Source organism: Lathamus discolor, chromosome 2 (genome assembly GCF_037157495.1).
Source record: "Lathamus discolor isolate bLatDis1 chromosome 2, bLatDis1.hap1, whole genome shotgun sequence".
Taxonomy (NCBI): Eukaryota; Metazoa; Chordata; class Aves; order Psittaciformes; family Psittacidae; genus Lathamus; species Lathamus discolor.
The window spans coordinates 34,096,326-34,114,589 of NC_088885.1; the positions used below are offsets into that span (position 1 = coordinate 34,096,326).

At 38.2% G+C, this 18,264-nt stretch overlaps 1 protein-coding gene across 4 annotated transcripts in view; it reads right to left on the bottom strand.

Annotated features, from left to right (window-relative positions):
* The window catches only part of PPP1R9A (protein phosphatase 1 regulatory subunit 9A), a 154,632-nt gene that overhangs the window by 61,516 nt on the left and 74,852 nt on the right, over positions 1 to 18,264 (bottom strand). For all 4 annotated transcript variants that reach the window (XM_065666346.1, XM_065666347.1, XM_065666344.1 and 1 more), the window contains exons 3-5: positions 5,650 to 5,782; positions 5,046 to 5,166; positions 82 to 186 (exon numbers count right to left, since the gene is read on the bottom strand). In XM_065666346.1, the coding sequence (XP_065522418.1) occupies positions 82 to 186; positions 5,046 to 5,166; positions 5,650 to 5,782 (359 nt within the window). The remainder of the gene's footprint in view (positions 1 to 81; positions 187 to 5,045; positions 5,167 to 5,649; positions 5,783 to 18,264) is intronic.

An 18,264-nucleotide genomic window follows, 5' to 3' on the forward strand; every position in this document is an offset into this window, starting at 1 on the left:
GGTGTACTGACACTCCTATGAAAAAAGCCAGGTAATCTTAGATACTCAATCACAATTTTTTTTTACCTCTAAAATACTCACCTGACTTTCCCTTTGGTGTTTCTAAGAACAGTTGCAGCAAAATTTTGTGTAACACCAACCAGGCTGATTCCATCCACTTCCACAATTTGGTCATTCACTTGGATCCTTTATGGGGAAAACACAAATATATAAATAAATGTGTGAATTGTTGGTGAATTTTCAGCAAAACTCAGCACAGAGAGATCGTTTTAGTTTATTTTAAACAAAGACTTTAAACAAAAACTCAGTCATAAAACAATTGAGGTAAATATGAAAAATTAATCCTTCCTTGCACAAGGACATCTCATAAATCCAGCTTCAAAGTTACTATTACAATTAAAAGCATCAATCATCCAGTCACTTTCCTTGTATATAAAAACAGCAATACAAACTTAAAATTTGTCATATGACTTAAATTAAATGAGATAGTTGAATGGTTCTTCTATCATTCTTTCCTAAGCCAGTCTTGAAAACAGAATAAGACATAGCTCTGGTATTTCACGCTAATGGCAAAAAAATGCAGCATTTAACTAAAACAACCTGCTCATCTGTGGAGAAAAGAGTTTGTGCATTAGACTTAATTGTGACATACTCTGTTCAAATATTTCATCTAACTTGCTCCAAGAAGATAAATTCCCAGTATAAATGTGATCTTGCTTCACCCAATAAAAATAAGACCTTCTACAGTTTTAATGAGGATTCTCTCTGAAACCAGACACCTATTCACAGTCAATACACTGTCTGGTGCTGGAAAAGTTAAGCAGAATAAAAAACATGCTGCTTTTATCTGAAGCAAGGGCTGCTGCAAAATCCCTAGAGCAGGCACTGGACTCATTTGGATTACAAATACTTGGAAAGAGGACTGTGATACTAAAATGTCCTCTAGAAATGCACAAACTCCTATCATTTCAAAAATCATTTAAAAAAAACCCAAACCAAAACCAAACACATTCAAAACTAGTCAAAGGGAGCAACTTTCAAGTACTTACATGAATGCTACTGATCCAAACTATACAGTTTACAAAGGGTCTAAGAAATAGTTCTGGGAAAATCCCATTTAAATTATTCAAATATACCTAAATCAAGTAATTTAATATCTTAGGATATCACGGTGATAAGACTTTCTTTCAAAGAACAACAGAGGCTTCAAAAGAAGGCAGAAGCATTCTGACTTAGAGCACCCATTTCTTTGACAAGTCTGAGGCAGGCAACTCTTTGCAGTTCTACATGTGTTCAAGCGGTATCTGCAGTTCTTTGGACTCCATTGATGGGTAAGAAATACAAGATCTATTCTTTGGCAGCCTCATACCACAGAATGTCACCGTATTCTGGGCAGGATCTCCCTTCTGTATATGAGAAACCTTGAAAAAATTGTCATTGTGACAGCCCATAAACTCTTATCTTGAAAATCAAATCAGGCATTTTGATCTCAAAATCTTATTTCAGTTTTCACTGAACCATTTCATAAATACACCAACCACATTAATATTTACTGTATGTCAATATTGTAAAAAATTATTACACTTTTTCTATTTTAGCAAACATGAGGTGCAGTCAGATGGATGCAGGAGTTCCAAGAAGAGAAGTTTAAGAAGTTGGTGCCCACTGAGTGGGAAGGTGTCACCCTCTTGGCTGAAAGCTAAATGGTGGCAGAACAACGGATTCCTTTCTTATGGCAGTATAGCTACAACACTTTACAGTGTTCTAGCGGTGTTCACACGGATTCATAGTTATAGTATTTCAGGTGATGAAACCTCATGTTAGGGAACTGTTGCCTGCAACTTCGTAGGTGGCTCTATCTTGATCTACTGCAATTCAGTCTGATTCCCATCTGTCTTTTGAGCATATTTTGTATCTTCTTCTTTCTTGTTTGTACACCTCCTAAATAAATTTCCAACTATTTTTTATGGCCACTGTTATCCAAACCTCCTATCTTTCTATACATACATATTTTTAATTATATATAAACATACAAACATATCAAGAACCACACAATGAACTTAATTTTTATTCATATTATAAAATTACACATAATTTAAAAAAGAGGTTTCCTGCATACTGCCATACGTATTCTGTACTGCCCAAACTAAAACACTCCCACAGCCATATTCTCCTGCCTCCTTCCTCTTCCTCGGGAATCCCCTCTCTAGCCCCATTCCAACCACACCTCTGTAAGGCTGTAGCCTAGCACAAATCCTCCAGACAAGCCACCCCAGGCACCTTCTAGATCACAATATTCTAACAGCCATGTTCTGTGGAGAACCTGCCCTGCAGAGTCCCCTCCATCAGGAGCTCAAGGCTTCCTCCGACTCTCAAATCTAATTTCAAATACAAACAAAAAACTGGCTGAGGATGGCAAAGCCTGAATTACAGATGTTTAACTGCTTTTACCATTAATTAAATTGGTCATTCTGACAATTATTTTCTAATTCGCATAACAAATCTTTGCCTACGTGAAGCAGTACTTCAATGAGGTAGCAACTACAGAAGTGAACCAACTGAACTTACTTGCATAATTACTCCTCTGTATGATGAATTGAAAATTTAACCTATGCTGGGACAATGTTTAGAGTATTTTTCAAGTTAAGAACTGTGTGATGTTTCAAAACTGTTGTTCTCAATGTTATCAAAATACTTTAAAATGTGAATGACTCATCACCACAATAATTTGAAAGAAGCAGCTATGAATCCATCCAGTTAAAGATTTTATTTTTCATCTTTAATTATTTATTTCATATTTTACACACTATTAATAATCTCTCATTACTTATCAACATGCTTGCCTTTGGATTCATCTCAAAGCACCCTCCCTGTTAAATACTGCCACACAACGCCTTTTTATATGACAGCTAAACACTACCTGTTTGTTTGTAGCAACATGAATCAAGCCAGTGGTGCTTAATCACTGAGAAACCTCTTTGTACAGATTTTCGGAGGTATGTACTTTATATCATGATTTGATGGGTCTTTCAGTAAAAGATGGGTGTTATACTACAGACAGTGTAATGTTTTAAATTGTAGTTTCAGAAGAGCCTGTTTGAAGATTGCTATGTGGTTATTCAGAATATCTGATGCAACTGCTGAAATAAAACTGTATTTTCTGTTAGGAGACTTTGCTTTGCTATCAGTGTTAATGATTAACTAGGCTTTTCACAAAGATGAGGTTAACAGGACCCTTTACAGTTGATGTACTCTATTACAGAACCAGCTGCTCCTGACTGAGAGTATTACATACCCCTTTCCCAAGTGAATGATCAGTCAGGCTCTCAAAGAGAATATCAGGGGGCTGTTTCTCAGCTGACTGAACATTCAGCCAGTTGAAAACCAACGCAAATATCAGAATGGTCAAAGCAAGCTGTTATTTTACTCTTAGCTGACAAGCTCCTTTCAGACGCCATCTCGGGAAATGAAGGAAGAGACTTGTAATTGAGCATTAGCTTCTGTAGCCCACTCAAACATGTAAATAATGAGAGGAACAGAAAATACGTATCATCATAGACCAGCAGTGAGTGACTCTGATTTTCAACCAGAGACTTTCACACAGAATGCCAGATGTGAACTTAATGCTTTCTGGCTGAGCTCAAGCATACCTTTCAGACAAAACATTCACTTAAATTTACAGTAATGGAGGAATTCATGACACCTGGAGGTGTCAGCTTCTTCACTTCCCTTCATAATTTTTAAGCCTGTGATAAATAAGTACTTGGCCTTCAACCTGGTATCTTATTGCCAAGATCAGTAAAGATAGATACCTGCAAGCCCAATCTAGTAGAGGGTATACTTCAGTAGTCTCAGAGTGATGTTATTAAACATCCCCCTGCCATGTAGAGCCTTCTGATTTAATTTGTGTGGGGTTTCCATAGCAGAACAAACTTTTGCCTGGTTGAAAAGTTATAGGTGCTTATCAGTAAAGAACATGTTACTGCACTACGTATTTTAGAAGACAGCATCAAAGTTTTAGAGTTTATTGTTACTCTATTTACCTGTGCTTGTGTTTGGTATTATATATAACTAATATAACAAACCAGTAACGGTTAAAAATAGAAGTAGAGAGGTGTGTAAGCAGACTTAATTGCTAATGTATCAGCTAAGTAATATGTTATTTGCATGCAAATTTAAAAAGGGTATGTACTGGGACAAACCAATAAATTACATGGGTTGGAAGATGTTTAAGAATACTTTTCATTATTGAATGATTACACAGTAAAGTGTTTTTCTAACTTTTAATTTGAAATACTGGCCTGACTGTGGCAGGTATTATGTAATACACAGATAACTCTGTCCTGTATGATAGGAAATATTGCATGTTCAAAAGGAATTCTTTAACCTGCAATACCAAGTAAGCAATTCTAGAAGCAACCAGGATTTATATGATTATCATATAAGAATACAAACACCTATGTATTTCTTTAAAGGGCAAGATTTATGGTGCAGCTCCTTATTTCAATTGATTAACATACTTTCAATGCTGTAGGGGTGAAAACTGAACTCTGGAACAGAAGAATGTGCATAGTGAGAAATACAAAGTAACTGCCTGTGTTAGTAAACTTCAAAGGAGGTGTATGTAGTAAAGAGTTTAAGCATTCAGATACACTATTTTCCACATGTGTCTTTTTCAAAAGTACTGATTGTTTAAAGCTCATATGAAGCCAAAACAACACACTGGAGATAAACACCTTTAAAATCTAAGCTACCTTCAAAAGTGATAGACAATTTTGAATCACCAGCTTTCCTTATGCTAAAGCATGGGGGTTTTCAGTAGTCATGAACACACATCTTTGGCAAATCTGTTCTCCTTAAGGAGACTGTTTAACCATATGTCTTCTCATAACCACACCAGGTATTTGGGCCTTACCAATGAAGTCTTCAAATTTTACAGCTTTGAGTTATCATGACATGCACTGAGAAAACAAGTATTCCCTACGAAAATCATAATTGATACTAATTATTGCTGGGAAGGTTTCCAAACACTGAGTCTGGTTTACCTGCCATCTCTTTCTGCTGCCCCACCTTCTGTTACTGTTTTGACAAATATTCCCAGTTTTTCGAGGCCTGCATCTGCTCCGACTCCCATTCCAATAATGCTTATGCCAAGTCCATCTTCATCTGTGAAAAAGACAAGCAAAAGCAGAAACTTCTTACATTTGATTTGTACAGTTATTTGATAAGTAAACATATATGCTTTGGCTCCTCTTGGTTTCCCATGTCACTACCATTAATAGTATTTTGCTTCCTTTTAAGAAATCTATTTAATTACACACAAAAAAGCATCCCCTTCACCTTATGAGTAGCTTAGAATGACAATCAAGATTTTTACTCTTCCTGTGGTGAGTGAACATACCACGTCAAGCACCCTGTAAAATCATGTGTTAAAGGAATGTCACAAAACAATTCTCTTAGGGAAGTAAAGAACTGCGTGTCCTGACCTGCCTCTTTAATTCACTTTTAAGCAATTCCTGAAATACAAAAAGCCAATGTGACTAAGACAGATTCATGGAAATTCAAATTAGGCTCTGCAGGCATGTGTGAACTTCCTAAGGCCAGCAGATCAGTGCCACAGGAACTGGAAATGTCACACAGACCATGTACCTTTTTCTAGTTCAACTGGGAAGAGCTCCAGTTTTTCCACACGCTTCTCAAGTTCATACTCAGCTGATGCAGCCACTGGGTCAACTTCATCATTTCTCCTGTCATAGTCTTCATTAGAATATGTATTGAAAACCTGTGGAAACAGAACAAAAATCACTGCAACACCTACTCAAAAAGACTTCCAACTTATGAAAATAACTACTGTTTTAATCCTGTGATGTTGCAGAGTTTGAAAAGGCTTTTAAATGACAAATTGCTCTTGTTCATTCAAACTTGAGGTTTTTAAATTTGTGCTTTTCCATTCACTTAAAGCACAAGTTTTGGTTGTAAAAGTCAAGTGAGTATAAATGATTGGTTTTTATTGTTTATGATTATAAATGCAGAAGGTGACACTGAATGACCAAGTCGGTCTACACGTTAACATTTAAAATGCTTAATTCAGCTCATTAAGATGCATTATTAGTAAAGATCCACAGACATGAAAAAGCAAAATACATTGAAATTATGATCCACATACAGTTTCTGCTTCAGTCTTTACTCCTAATGACGTTCCAATTTGCATTCATCTGACCAAAGCTAGACCCGAGGATTACTGATCCACATTTACACCACTAACGGATATCGTTAGAGATTATGCTCCGTATTGTGTATTAACTTTTTTAGGGGAGCAACATACACAGCCATGGGTATTTTTTCAACTAACCAGGTTTACAGGTTTATTTCAGCTCTAAAGCAGTAATTTTAACATTGACTGTATTAACCTGATTATATTATTTATGCTATTTTCTATCATACTTTCAGGTTGAATATGGCCTTCAATCAGAGATTATTCAAACCTTCAGGAACTTTAAACAGTCAGGCAAAACGTATTTTCATATTTGAAGAGGTCAAAGTTTGCCAGCCTAATTCAATTAACTGTCCACATTTAGCAGTAATGAAAGGATACACAAAATTAGTGGTAATAATTTGACTGAATTTCAGTTCTATGCATATATCATATTCATTACTTCTAATAAAGGAAAACGAGTCCTCTTCCTGTTTTACAGGCACCATACAGAAGACACAATTATATAGCCATGTGTTTCTGTATTTCTCTTACAACATAAATCACTGCACCATGCTATATAGCTACATGCGTATTCAGAAGAAGCAGCCTTGCTTGGAGTCTTCTTAATGACTGCCCTTGGAGGAAGCATGCCAGCTTGCTGTCCAGTGCAATGACAGCAGCTGGGCTCATTTCCACCTGAGGTGTCACCTGCCCAAAAAGCTGTTGGTGCACATTAATGTCTTTGAAGTAGTAAATATATTAAAGGTGCTATACTGAAATATTATTAAACACTACCACAAGTACAGTAACTGTGTTATGGCTAGCACAAAGCCACTGCAAAAGAATTCCCAGCTATATACAAAGTAGTGGTCAAAACAGAAAAAAATGTTTGCCACTCCAAGGAAATTTAAGTCCTGTATTTTACAATGCAAAGCATTTACCTCTTTCAAGACCAAAAAAATAAATAAATGTTTTACAGGAACCCACAAACCTATCTCACGTTGCTTTGCAGCGATACTGATGATGCAAGACAAATGCTCTTTTAACTAAATCATGTTCTCAAGAAGCCTTAACAAAAATATCTAAATGCTGATTAAAATAAGTCCCATACTAAATGCTGCCCAATGCTGCTGAACATTTTAGGCTGCTTACGTATGTGTAAGATTAGAGAAAATACAATGATGCAGTAATAAGCATAAAATGTAATAATTTACTTGGTTGAAAATTACCTGCAAAATCTATATCCAAGTTATGTCCACGCAATACACAAACAGAAAAGCCATGCACACAGTCGACACCTTCAAAACGTAAGTGATCGCCTTCAGCTCCTTCCCTAAGTTTCTGTTTGTGGATGCAATAACTGCACCTACATCTAGTATATTGTAAAGACCTTGAATAATGTATTAATTTCTCCTCCTGTTATTAACCCCATTGGGTGTTTGAACTCCCAGTTAAAATGGAAAACAAAACGCAGGGTGTCCATATCTACTTAACAGCCCGACAAAGGAGTTCTGAGAAGTCTTTTGTTACTCCATGTCTTTCACAAAACTCTTACACAAGAAAAGGCCTTCTTCGTGTAGTGTACCCCTGGCCTCCTGTTTCTCAAAACACTTGAAGACAGGAAGAATCATAAACATGGTTTTGTATGTAGGCCACATCAAGCTAGAAAAAAACTCACAGCTCTAATGATGCAAACCCATATGTAGTGAAAAAGAACTAGGTACAGGACAGAAGGCCATCCTATTTATCTCTTGATTGAGATGTACAACTCACAGCAACCATCTCTAACCTGACATGAGAATAGATCAAACCAGCCAGTGCCCACACAACAGTAACAAAAAGCCCTGCAGCATGCTGGTGGGTAACCTCCCCTGGCCGCTTCCCTTCTTCTGGTTTGCTGCACATCCACTAAGGGCTCCGTACCCAAACCCAAACTCATTCATCCTGACACCAAACAAAATAAGGAGCAATCAATCAGTAGGGCTAGACCCAACTAAAACATTACTGAACAAAGGTTTGACCACAAACCTTTAGGACTGGAATGCAGCACTCGTGCAAACAAGTACAAGTTATAAACAATAGCTGTGAGTTTAATTTGGAGTGTATAAAGCATGATGAGGGTGACTTGGGGAATGTGGAACATGGACAGATGTCCTCAAGAAAAATGGAGAGAAGTCACTAGCTGTTGGAGGATGGCAAGACAGGCAGATAAATACTGCTTGGTGAAGACAACAGATGAGGGCTAAGTGTAAGGAAAAAATATGGCACAAAATGAGTTTATTTCTGGATTCTTTTTCATTATGTTAACTGGCCCTGTTCTTTTCCATTTGTTTAACGACTGGAATTAGTGTATTGTGGCAGCAGTTTCAAATTTGTTGCAAAGTAACTGGATAATTATTTTTTAAAGCATCACATCATATATTGTGCTCTTGTTTGGGATTATCCTTCTTGAACCAGATTAGACAGAAAAGATGGCTTCTTGAATCTTTCTTGCTGCTGCACACGAAAAGGGAACTAAACATACTGTTGGTGTTGAACAGTTATCATTCTGTCTCCAAACACACTGTGCCACTCTTATCTAGTATCTTACCTAAGCATTCAGAGATCGTAGGATCACTGATATGATGATCTAGGTAAAATAGTCTATGTTTCCTACCTGCCATTAACTCACCATCTTTTGAACACTGGTCATATGATCTCACCCACTGCCTTCAACATATCTTTTGACTAGAGGAAGAAGGATGTTCTTGTATGCCATTTACCTCATTTTGCACAATCACATTTAATGGCTGACTGATTCTATTAAATGAATCTCTGAGTGCTAAAAGGAAGAAAAGAAAATTTGCAATTTTCTTTCTTTGTGAAACAGTCTATCCACCACAGTAACAAACTGCTTGCTCAGTACAGTCATGAGAAATGTCACTCGAGATTTTACATTGCTAAAAATAAAAGTTATAATTTTTTCATCAAAGTATAGTTAACTTGATTTAAACAGACCTACTTCATCACGACTGTTGCCCCTGTGTTTCCTAGAGTGTGTGTGGGATTTCAGACTCATGAGAATTCTCCCATTTCCTGTTATTTAACAGATTTGGTTATGCTGTCACAATGGCCAAGTACCCACTACAATAAAGTCCACTGAGCCATTACTTAAAGAAAATGGGTTTCGTTTTTTTTTTCAGGAAAATCTCTGTTGTACCTCTCCAGATATTTAGGGGGAAAAAAAGTTTCCAGGGAATTCACTTGCGATGTTTACTAGGATTTACAATAGCACTTGTAATCCAGAAACAGTGCAAATAAAAAGCCACCAGCAGTGGTGACAACACATCAGATACCAATGCTTAATGTATATGTCACAACAAACAAACCTCAAAGAACTGACAGGCTCACTCCAACACCGCTGTTAAGATAACATACTTCTGTATTCTCCCTCTAGGGAGGGGAGCAGGCATCACAGCCACCACCTCACCATAATGATGCCATGTAAGACAAATAAACTACTGTTTTTCTCAATATTTTCTTATTTCTGAAAATTCAGGATAAAGGTTTTGTAACTCTGGTGTGCTAGAGGCCATTTAGAAAGTGATGCTAGGCACGGAGTGGTTATTACAACCTGTGATCCTGACCCAATCACTGCCATTATTATATGTGCTGCTGGTGGCCACCAACAAGCTGAGCTTGCTTGCCATCATTAGTTACTCTTCAGAAGTAATCTCTAGGTAATGTAGAACTGTCAATGAGCAGAAGATAGCACCTGCCAGCAAAAGAGACTGGTATTGTTTGTGTGAACAGTAAACATTGATGAAATCACTTCTCAAAACTGCACAACAACCTATCTACCTCTTTTCCTTCCACCACAGTTCTTAGGCAAGAGAAAACAAAGACATCTATCAGAGACACCTCCTGTCCTGTTATGGAGAACTGTGATTTTCAGGCACATCTGCAGGCATAAAAAAGCAATGTTGTTAGCCTTGGGATGATCCCAAACCCTCTCATTTTTTACAACTATCAAGGCAAGACCAAGGCCAGAATTTGGGTTTCCTGGATCTTGCATGGAACTAAGTTCTAGAAACAGCAGCCACATACTGTAAAGGGACTGAACATGACTTCCCAGTCAGAAACACCAAATGCTCACGCCTTTAGTGCATGATGCTTACTTTAGTACATATGAGAAGTCCCACCAGAGTGATAACTAGTATTATTAGCCTTCTTGTGTACCATTTTCAAAACGAAAAATTTGGAACACCTTGTTCCATGCCTTCTTTGCAGGCAGTGCAGAATCCAAATGGGTCATCTCTCTGTACATCCTGGTGAGAAGCCCTGAGAATGATAAGGTCTTCTTCTGGCCATACCTCATTACTGTGCATACATCCAATGCAAGAAGATGAATAATTACAGAACTGCCTTATAGTTTTATCTTTTCATAAGTCATATCCTGGGTGCGCTGTGTATCTGCTGAAGGAGTCACAAAGTACTCTTTTGTGGAGCGAACAAAACTTGGCACAGCCAGTGTCCACATTCAAAGAGCATGGATCTTAGAGCACAAACTCTAAATTTTCTTATCAGCCATTTACTTCTCTCAGTGAATAAACTTGTTTGTCCTGCACTGAAACTGGGAGAAAACAGAAATGCACAAACACTAAAGGGAACTAATCAACCAGGCACTATGAATGCATCTTTTAGCAACCTTAATTACAATAGGTTAATTATATAGATTAATTGTAATAACAATTTCCTCTGACTGGTTCTACCACACGCATTCTGTAGATTCTGGGAAAGATGAAAACCCAGAGGTTGCCTTTAATGCAGACATGGATGGAAATCATAAATATTTTGTATCAGAAGAATTATTAATTACAGTAACAGCTGGAATTTCAGATAACTTTTGTTGCAATTGTAAGGAAGAATCTAAATAACTAAACAGTGGCTAAGTTGTTTGGATATAGGACATTCAGAAAAAACACTACAAGTTGTGGATGACACCTTCAGTACTTTCTCAGTTCAGAGAAGTCTAAGTCTAGAATAGCACGCAACAGCACCTCCCTACCCTCCATGAGGAAGAACAGGTACCTTTGCAGGGTTGCTGCCAGCTTCTTCAGGGCAGTGTTACAATCATCTTTTGTTTTGAATATACTGAACTGGACTGCTGGGTTTCCTCCACTAACGATGAGAAATTCTCTTGTGGGGAGGGAAGCAAGGATAAGCCATTAAGAGTGCATTGAAAGAATCAGACATGCTCATGGATGTGACACTGACGTAAAGCGTTGTACCTGAAGCTGTGAGGAGTATCCCTGTACTACACCCCACAAGGGCAGGAGACAGGCACAGCACTGGGGATAGCCTCTCTGGCTCTGTTCACAAAGCTAAATGAGAGAAAAAATAATCACAGTTTGGCCATTCATAACCTTCTGCTTCAGAGTCTCTACAGCATATCCCTGGGGACGAGTGAAGTTCCGGCACCTGAAAGAGGTGCTTCTTTTCTGTTTTGAAGAGTCTTTTCTCCACAGTATGGTTGCTTTGTCACAGTCAAAGGGAGTGAGTCACTGAGGAGAAGCCACCACAGGCTTCCTCTAGCTTTCCTGGCTTCGCTCTCCCCTAAAGCCTGCGTGGGCATCAGCTGCCAGTAATGCTTCACAGGGAAGCACCAAGGAGACAAAACTTCCCAAGAAGCAGGGATGAGACACAGATGGGAATTAGACAGTTGCAATACTGAAAGAAACTGATCATCTTAACACCAAAACTAAGCCTGGGGTTTCCCTCAGAAAGCTCTGTAGGAGAAATAGCTGCTTTCAGTTATGACGAGAGGACATACCTGCTCATTCTCTCTGACCTCTCCACTGCATTCACTACTGTTAAATCAGAACGTCCTTCTGTTTCAGCTCAGAGAGGCTGCAGACACTGAAAGTAACACAGCTAACATGCCTGCATCCTTCCAAGAAGAATGCACCAATATACAGGAGTGCTTTGAACTGCTCCTCCACTACAATCCCTTACCTGAGCATTTTAAAACCTATGCAGCTCAACACTGACATACTGGTACAGATATGTGGTCTCCCTGGCATCTTAAATCAAGTAGAAGGTCAAAGTTTCAGATTTCTCTTTTTCTCTGTCATCTCAAATTTTCTGCGTACAAATACCATTTTTACCCTGTGTTTCTGGTACTTACTTCGGTTTCAGGTGTGACTTTGTTAAAACACCTGTTTTCATTATGCAAATTCCTAGAATCGGTAAGGTTTATTATTTATTTTCATTTATTATTTATCCAGTTTGTACTTGTTTTATTGCTGATGTACCAGGTTTGTTACAACTCATGTCACTACTTGTCTACATAGCAGAAAAATATAAAATAACTTTTGCTGGAAATGAGATGTGTGCCCCATGTGAAAACTTCATGCTGTTACTCATAATTACAGGTCAGAGTAATCAGCAAGTACAAATAAGCCCTGGTACTGAAGAGTAAAACCAAAGCTAATACTGATCTGCTCTTATAGAGAGATTTTTAAGAACGTAAAAAAATTTCCTGATCATTATTTGGCTAAGGCTGTTCCATTACAGATGAATGATATATGACAAAGGAGATTAAGATCTCTTGAAAGTACTAAGTTTTCATATTAGTGTTATCTAAAACCCTGCTCCTTGCAGGTGTCCTGGGTTCAGCAGTAGCAGTCATTTTTCTCCTTCTTAGTAGCTGGTGCAGTGCTGTGGTTTTGACTTTCGGCCTGGGAACAGAGCTGATAACACCGATGGGTTTAGTTACTGCTCAGTAATGTTTACTCTGACCAAGGAGTTCCTGAGTCTCATGCTCTGCCAGGGAGGAGGGGAAGCTCAGAGGAAGCAGAGACACGACACCTGACCCAAACTAGCCAAAGAGGTATTCCATACCACAGCACGTCATGCCTAGTATATAAACTGGGGGCAGCTATCCGGAAGGGCTAGATCACTGCTTGGGTTGGGCTGGATATCGGTCAGCAGGTGATGAGTGGTTGTATTCTCTACCCTTGTTGTTTCCCTTATCATTATTATCATTGGCGGTAGCAGCAGTGGTTTGTGTTATATCTTAGTTACTGGGCTGTTCTTATCTCAACCCATGGGAGTTACACCCTTTCGATTCTCCTCCCCATCCCTCTGGGAGCAGGTGGAGGAAGGGGGGGTGTGTGTGGGGGGGGGGTGTGTGAGTGAGAGAGTGGCTTCGTGGTTCTGGGTTGCTGGCTGGACTTAAACCATGACAGAAGTTAAATTTTTACTTAGATAAGTAAAGTAGAAGATAAGTATAAATTCTTATAGAAGGGAGTAACACTCAGTTGAAAACATCCTATATTATGTGTGCCACTCTAATGGGGATCTAGAAGATAGAAGATGCTCTTTTCTTAGGGTAAGTTTTCCTCACTCTTTAGGAAGGGCCTCTTTCCCTTCTGAAAATATCCAATCTGGGAAAAAAAAATAATAAAATATTCCAGCAGTTCCATTCTTACAAAACCCAAATGAGTTCTGAGAAGCTCCTGTTCTCCAGATATCAACTCTCATTTTGACTCCATCAGTGAGCCAGCATAGCTGGTACCACCTTCACATGGAGGAACAGATACCCCTGACTTCCCCCGTGTTTTGTAATGAAGTGTATTTTTCAAATTCTCCACTTCCTTCCTCCACAACAGTGTATATCACTGAGCCAGTCTAAGGTTACCCCACACAGATATCTCCAGTCATCTGCTAATTACACTTAAAGCCATTGCCAAGCAATGCTCCTCTTTCAGAGACTTTGGAACATGAGATCTCCGCGAAGCAACAAGTGCTGAGACAACACTTCAATACAGCACTTAACAAAACAAAACCATTTGAGATGCAGCCTGCCCATCACTACTGTCAACAGCAGTTCAGAAACACAGGGAGAGAGGGGGGGTTTCCTGCAGTTCAATAATGAGTTACTCCAAGTGCTTTTAGTGACAGCAAACTTGTGCTACAAGAGAATTGTTCCTAGGCTATAACTTTGACCAAAACTAATTTCATAGTGGAAGACTCTGAATTTTCACATGGTACATCCATTTAGGGTGGATTTAGGGTCCAAAGCCTTTTGGAAAGAAGTGGGACGGTAGCCCTACACCACCACCTCTTCTTACCTTTTAAGGGACTTGAGGACAACATAAGCTTCTTTGAAAACAAATTAAGTTATGTACTTGAGAAGCTATACAAAATGCAATGCTGGTCTCATAAACAGAGGACTCTGTTATACAACACCTAGTGTCCCTGTTCACAGTCGCGATCTGGCACACATTGAAGAGATGAAAAGTGGAGACTAAACTGTCTCCCATAAACATGAATCTTTGCAGACTAGGATTACCTTTGGAGTAGCAGTCCTACTCACATGAAACTTCAGGAACATCATGTCATGAGAAACACAGATGACATGAGTCATTTCTTTCTTTCTTACACAGGCAACAAATTACGGCCTCTAGGCTGCTGAGAGCAAATATGCCTCTAAGCCAATCCTGGAAAGACTTCAAGTATTTTCCCACAGCAACCCTAAAACCCCCCAAACTGGTCACTCATTGGCAAATATCAAATTACTTCAACACAAAAAGGCTGTGAGTATTTCTCTGCTCTTTTTTTATTAAACTAATTTTCCATGCTTTCAGTAAGCAACCCTTTGCAGAGTATCTGAACATTAGACTTACCTTTTGCTGAAAGGCAAACTAAGTAACTCAACTTGGCCATCCTGAAAGGGTCACCCTGGTCACACTTACAAAGATTCACTGGTATCGAAACACGGCTCACATGGTATTCTCAACTTGCACAGCTATTAGGGTTGCTGCATTTCAGTTTTATTGCAGTGAGTAAAACAGTGTGGTGCACTGAAACCTGGAGTTGACAAAGACATCTGAATAGTCTAATCTGAATATTCCTGGAAGGTTTTTTTCATGTAAAGACTGGTTACAACTCAGAGGTGTCTTTTCTTCCTTTCTATCCTTCTCACTATAATTTTTTTGTTATAACCATTATTACAAATGCAGAATTCCAATACCATCCTGTTTTCCTCTTACATTAATGGTACCTACTAAATGATTTTCACTGAATTCTGTTTGATGAGTTTTGCAGACCTGGACCTAAATCTTCTTAGGCATTGGATTGGTTTTTGTAATACAGCAGCTTGGAAGCAACGGTATAATACAACTAATAAATGAACAGTAAGGTGACTCCCCTGAGTTTTACTGATCATATATGAATCCTAAGGAGAATTCTTATGTTTTGTGTACTTCACAGGTACACTTCATATACAATTCATTCCTTCGTCATTACCTTGCCTTTTTTTTAACTTTACTTTGTATTACTGGAAGTTACTGACAAAAAAAATGTTTAAATCTTCTACTGCCTATTTTTGGTCAGTGATCCACAATGTAGAAATAGAGAATAAAAATTAGGGAAAAAAAAAACCCTTGTATTTTTCATGACAGTAGGTTGACAACTGCAGGGAAAAGAGCCAAGAGAGAAGCTCCACCATACTGCATTCCCATAAAGCTCAGGGTATCTTAGAGAAGTCTCTCCTGTCAGACTTCGACAGATTCCAGACAGATAAGAGACCTAGGTACTGCAATTTAACATGTTACTGCCTACTGCAGTGCAGTACTGACCTTTAAACCTTAATGGCTTTGGCTGACTACAACTGCACCCCTGTTTCAGGATGAAGTAAAAAAAAATTGCCTACACCTTGAGAGTGTCTCCATGCAGTAGAACAAAGAAGCAGTTGCAACAACAGTACATCAAGAGCCACACTATACAAAAATTATAAAAATTTCAACAAGAATATTTAGGAAGAAAATCTGTTTCCAAGCAGATTTATTTTATCACTCTTCTGGCAATCCCCTCTATTGCCAAGGTAACAAACCAGCATGCTTAAGAACTCACTGTATCTTTGATCATGGAAATAAGAACGCAAATGAGAATATAGTGAGATGAGTTTGACAAATTAATTATAATACAGTACAGCCTCAAGTCTGGACCTCTGGTGTCTAAACAAGTTTAAATGGATAGGACAGCGTGAAGCAAAGTTGCAGTTTCTGTCCTTAGACATTTATTCCTGAATCTTCTGCAGTATTTCTTCTAGATCCTTGCATGGCTGCCAATTCACATCGTAACTGAGGGCGCTATTTTTCTTCTGCCTTTAAGAGTGTGACATATGAGCCAGCCAAGAGTAAATGCTGTTCTGGTACCAATTAGTACAGATTGCCATACAGTAGCAATGTCACCATGAATCAAAGTGTCAGTGTTTCTTCTCCCAGCAATTTCGCTCTCCCTCAGCCTACAAATCCAGATGTGCAAACACAAAGTAAAAACGCCACAAATGTTCTGAGAGGCAAACACCTGAAATAAAACGTTGACTATTCGTAAGACATTCTTATTTCTATTTAAAATAAATCTCAGCAGAGATATACTGTGTAACCTGAATGTTCACTACAAATGAATCTACAAAACCAAAACTGCATAAGCAATTCCTTTTATTCATTTAAGATGTCAGAACTGTTAAGAAAATAATTCAACAGAAAAAAGCAGCGCAAGAAATTGATCACAGGCATTAATGTAGAAGATTTGCTGAATAAATTATAGAGATAATTCATCCAACTCTAGTTTTACTGTGAACTTACAACATATTTTATAAACTGAACAAAAAAGAATACAATGCTTTTATATATATAGAAATAGATACAGAGAGAAAATGTACTATAAATAGCGCACATTTGTATCCATCCCTTTACTTAAAGCAGAGAAGAGAGCAGAGGTAGCAGAGTTAGGTGGAAACAGTCTGATTTGGTGTCCAATTTTCTCAATATTACATCATAAATACAAATCCTATTCTGCTTTTTTGTGGTGCAAAGATGCAGCTGTTCCAAGTTTTTTTATGACTCTCCCATCTACCTTGCCTCATTCCTAGCAGCTACTGCATTTGGCAATCTTACCACCAGTGCCAGAAACCAGAAAACTTTACTGCCACGCCTCAGAGCAAGGCACAATAAACAAAAGCATTTCCACACCAGACCATAGTGGGAGCCTTTCTGAACCTCTAAAGCTGTGCCACCATTACCTTTCACAATAACTAAGTTCATATAAAATGACGAAATTCTTGGATTTTTTTTTAATGAGAAATTCTTACTTAATGAATTCTTCGACTGAGATTGGATTACTAAATAAAGATGGTTTCACGGTCTAAGATGACTGTTATTTTCCAGTATAATAATATAGCTCCATTATATTCTATTAAGAAATACTCTTTAAGAAAAACTCAAGAGATGTGTCAAACTCTTCCTTTGCAGAGTGCCAGCGCACAGATTACTCGTTACTTAAGTACGACTTACAAGTTGAAGCATAGCTTAAGTATGACACTAGATGTTAGACAGTCCTTCAGACAGCCTCTGCACAGAGAAAACGTAATACCTTGATTTAAGGTGGCACATATTACAGAGGGTATTTATTCAGTTTCTAGTACAAGCAGGTATTTTTCTACACCAACTAAAATGCATATGACTCTAAGGAATCTAAAAGCTTTGGTAAGCTATTGCTACATTCACATTAACATCACCATGCAGTGATACAAGAGACCAATTAATGGGGTGTTGTGTTAATTCTCTAGGAGTGTTGCATCCACTCCCACCAAAACCCAGCCATTCAGCCTGTTAATGCCATTGCTTGTATATAAAACTGGACAAACAGGCAGAGGCTAAGAGGATTAACAGAAAAGCTTCTGTAATACACCAGAAGGTTTGCTGTATTTTGTAAATATCTTTCAAATGGGAAGTGCAATGCAGCATTCTCAGAGCCAGATCACTACTCAATTACTTCTATTGTAGACTTACAAATCCTTTAATTACACCTGCAGGCAGAATTAATTTTGGCTGACTGTATTTTTTCTAATGGTAGTTTCACATTCACACAGTTTAGCCCAATGAATTGCATCCTAGTAAGATGTAAAACTGCCTAGAGTAAGCAAAGAATGTTTAGCCATTAAGCATTCATACCTAATGTATTGCATTACAGTTACTCACACCAATGCTTCAAAAATCAGACAGTCTGCATTTCGAGAG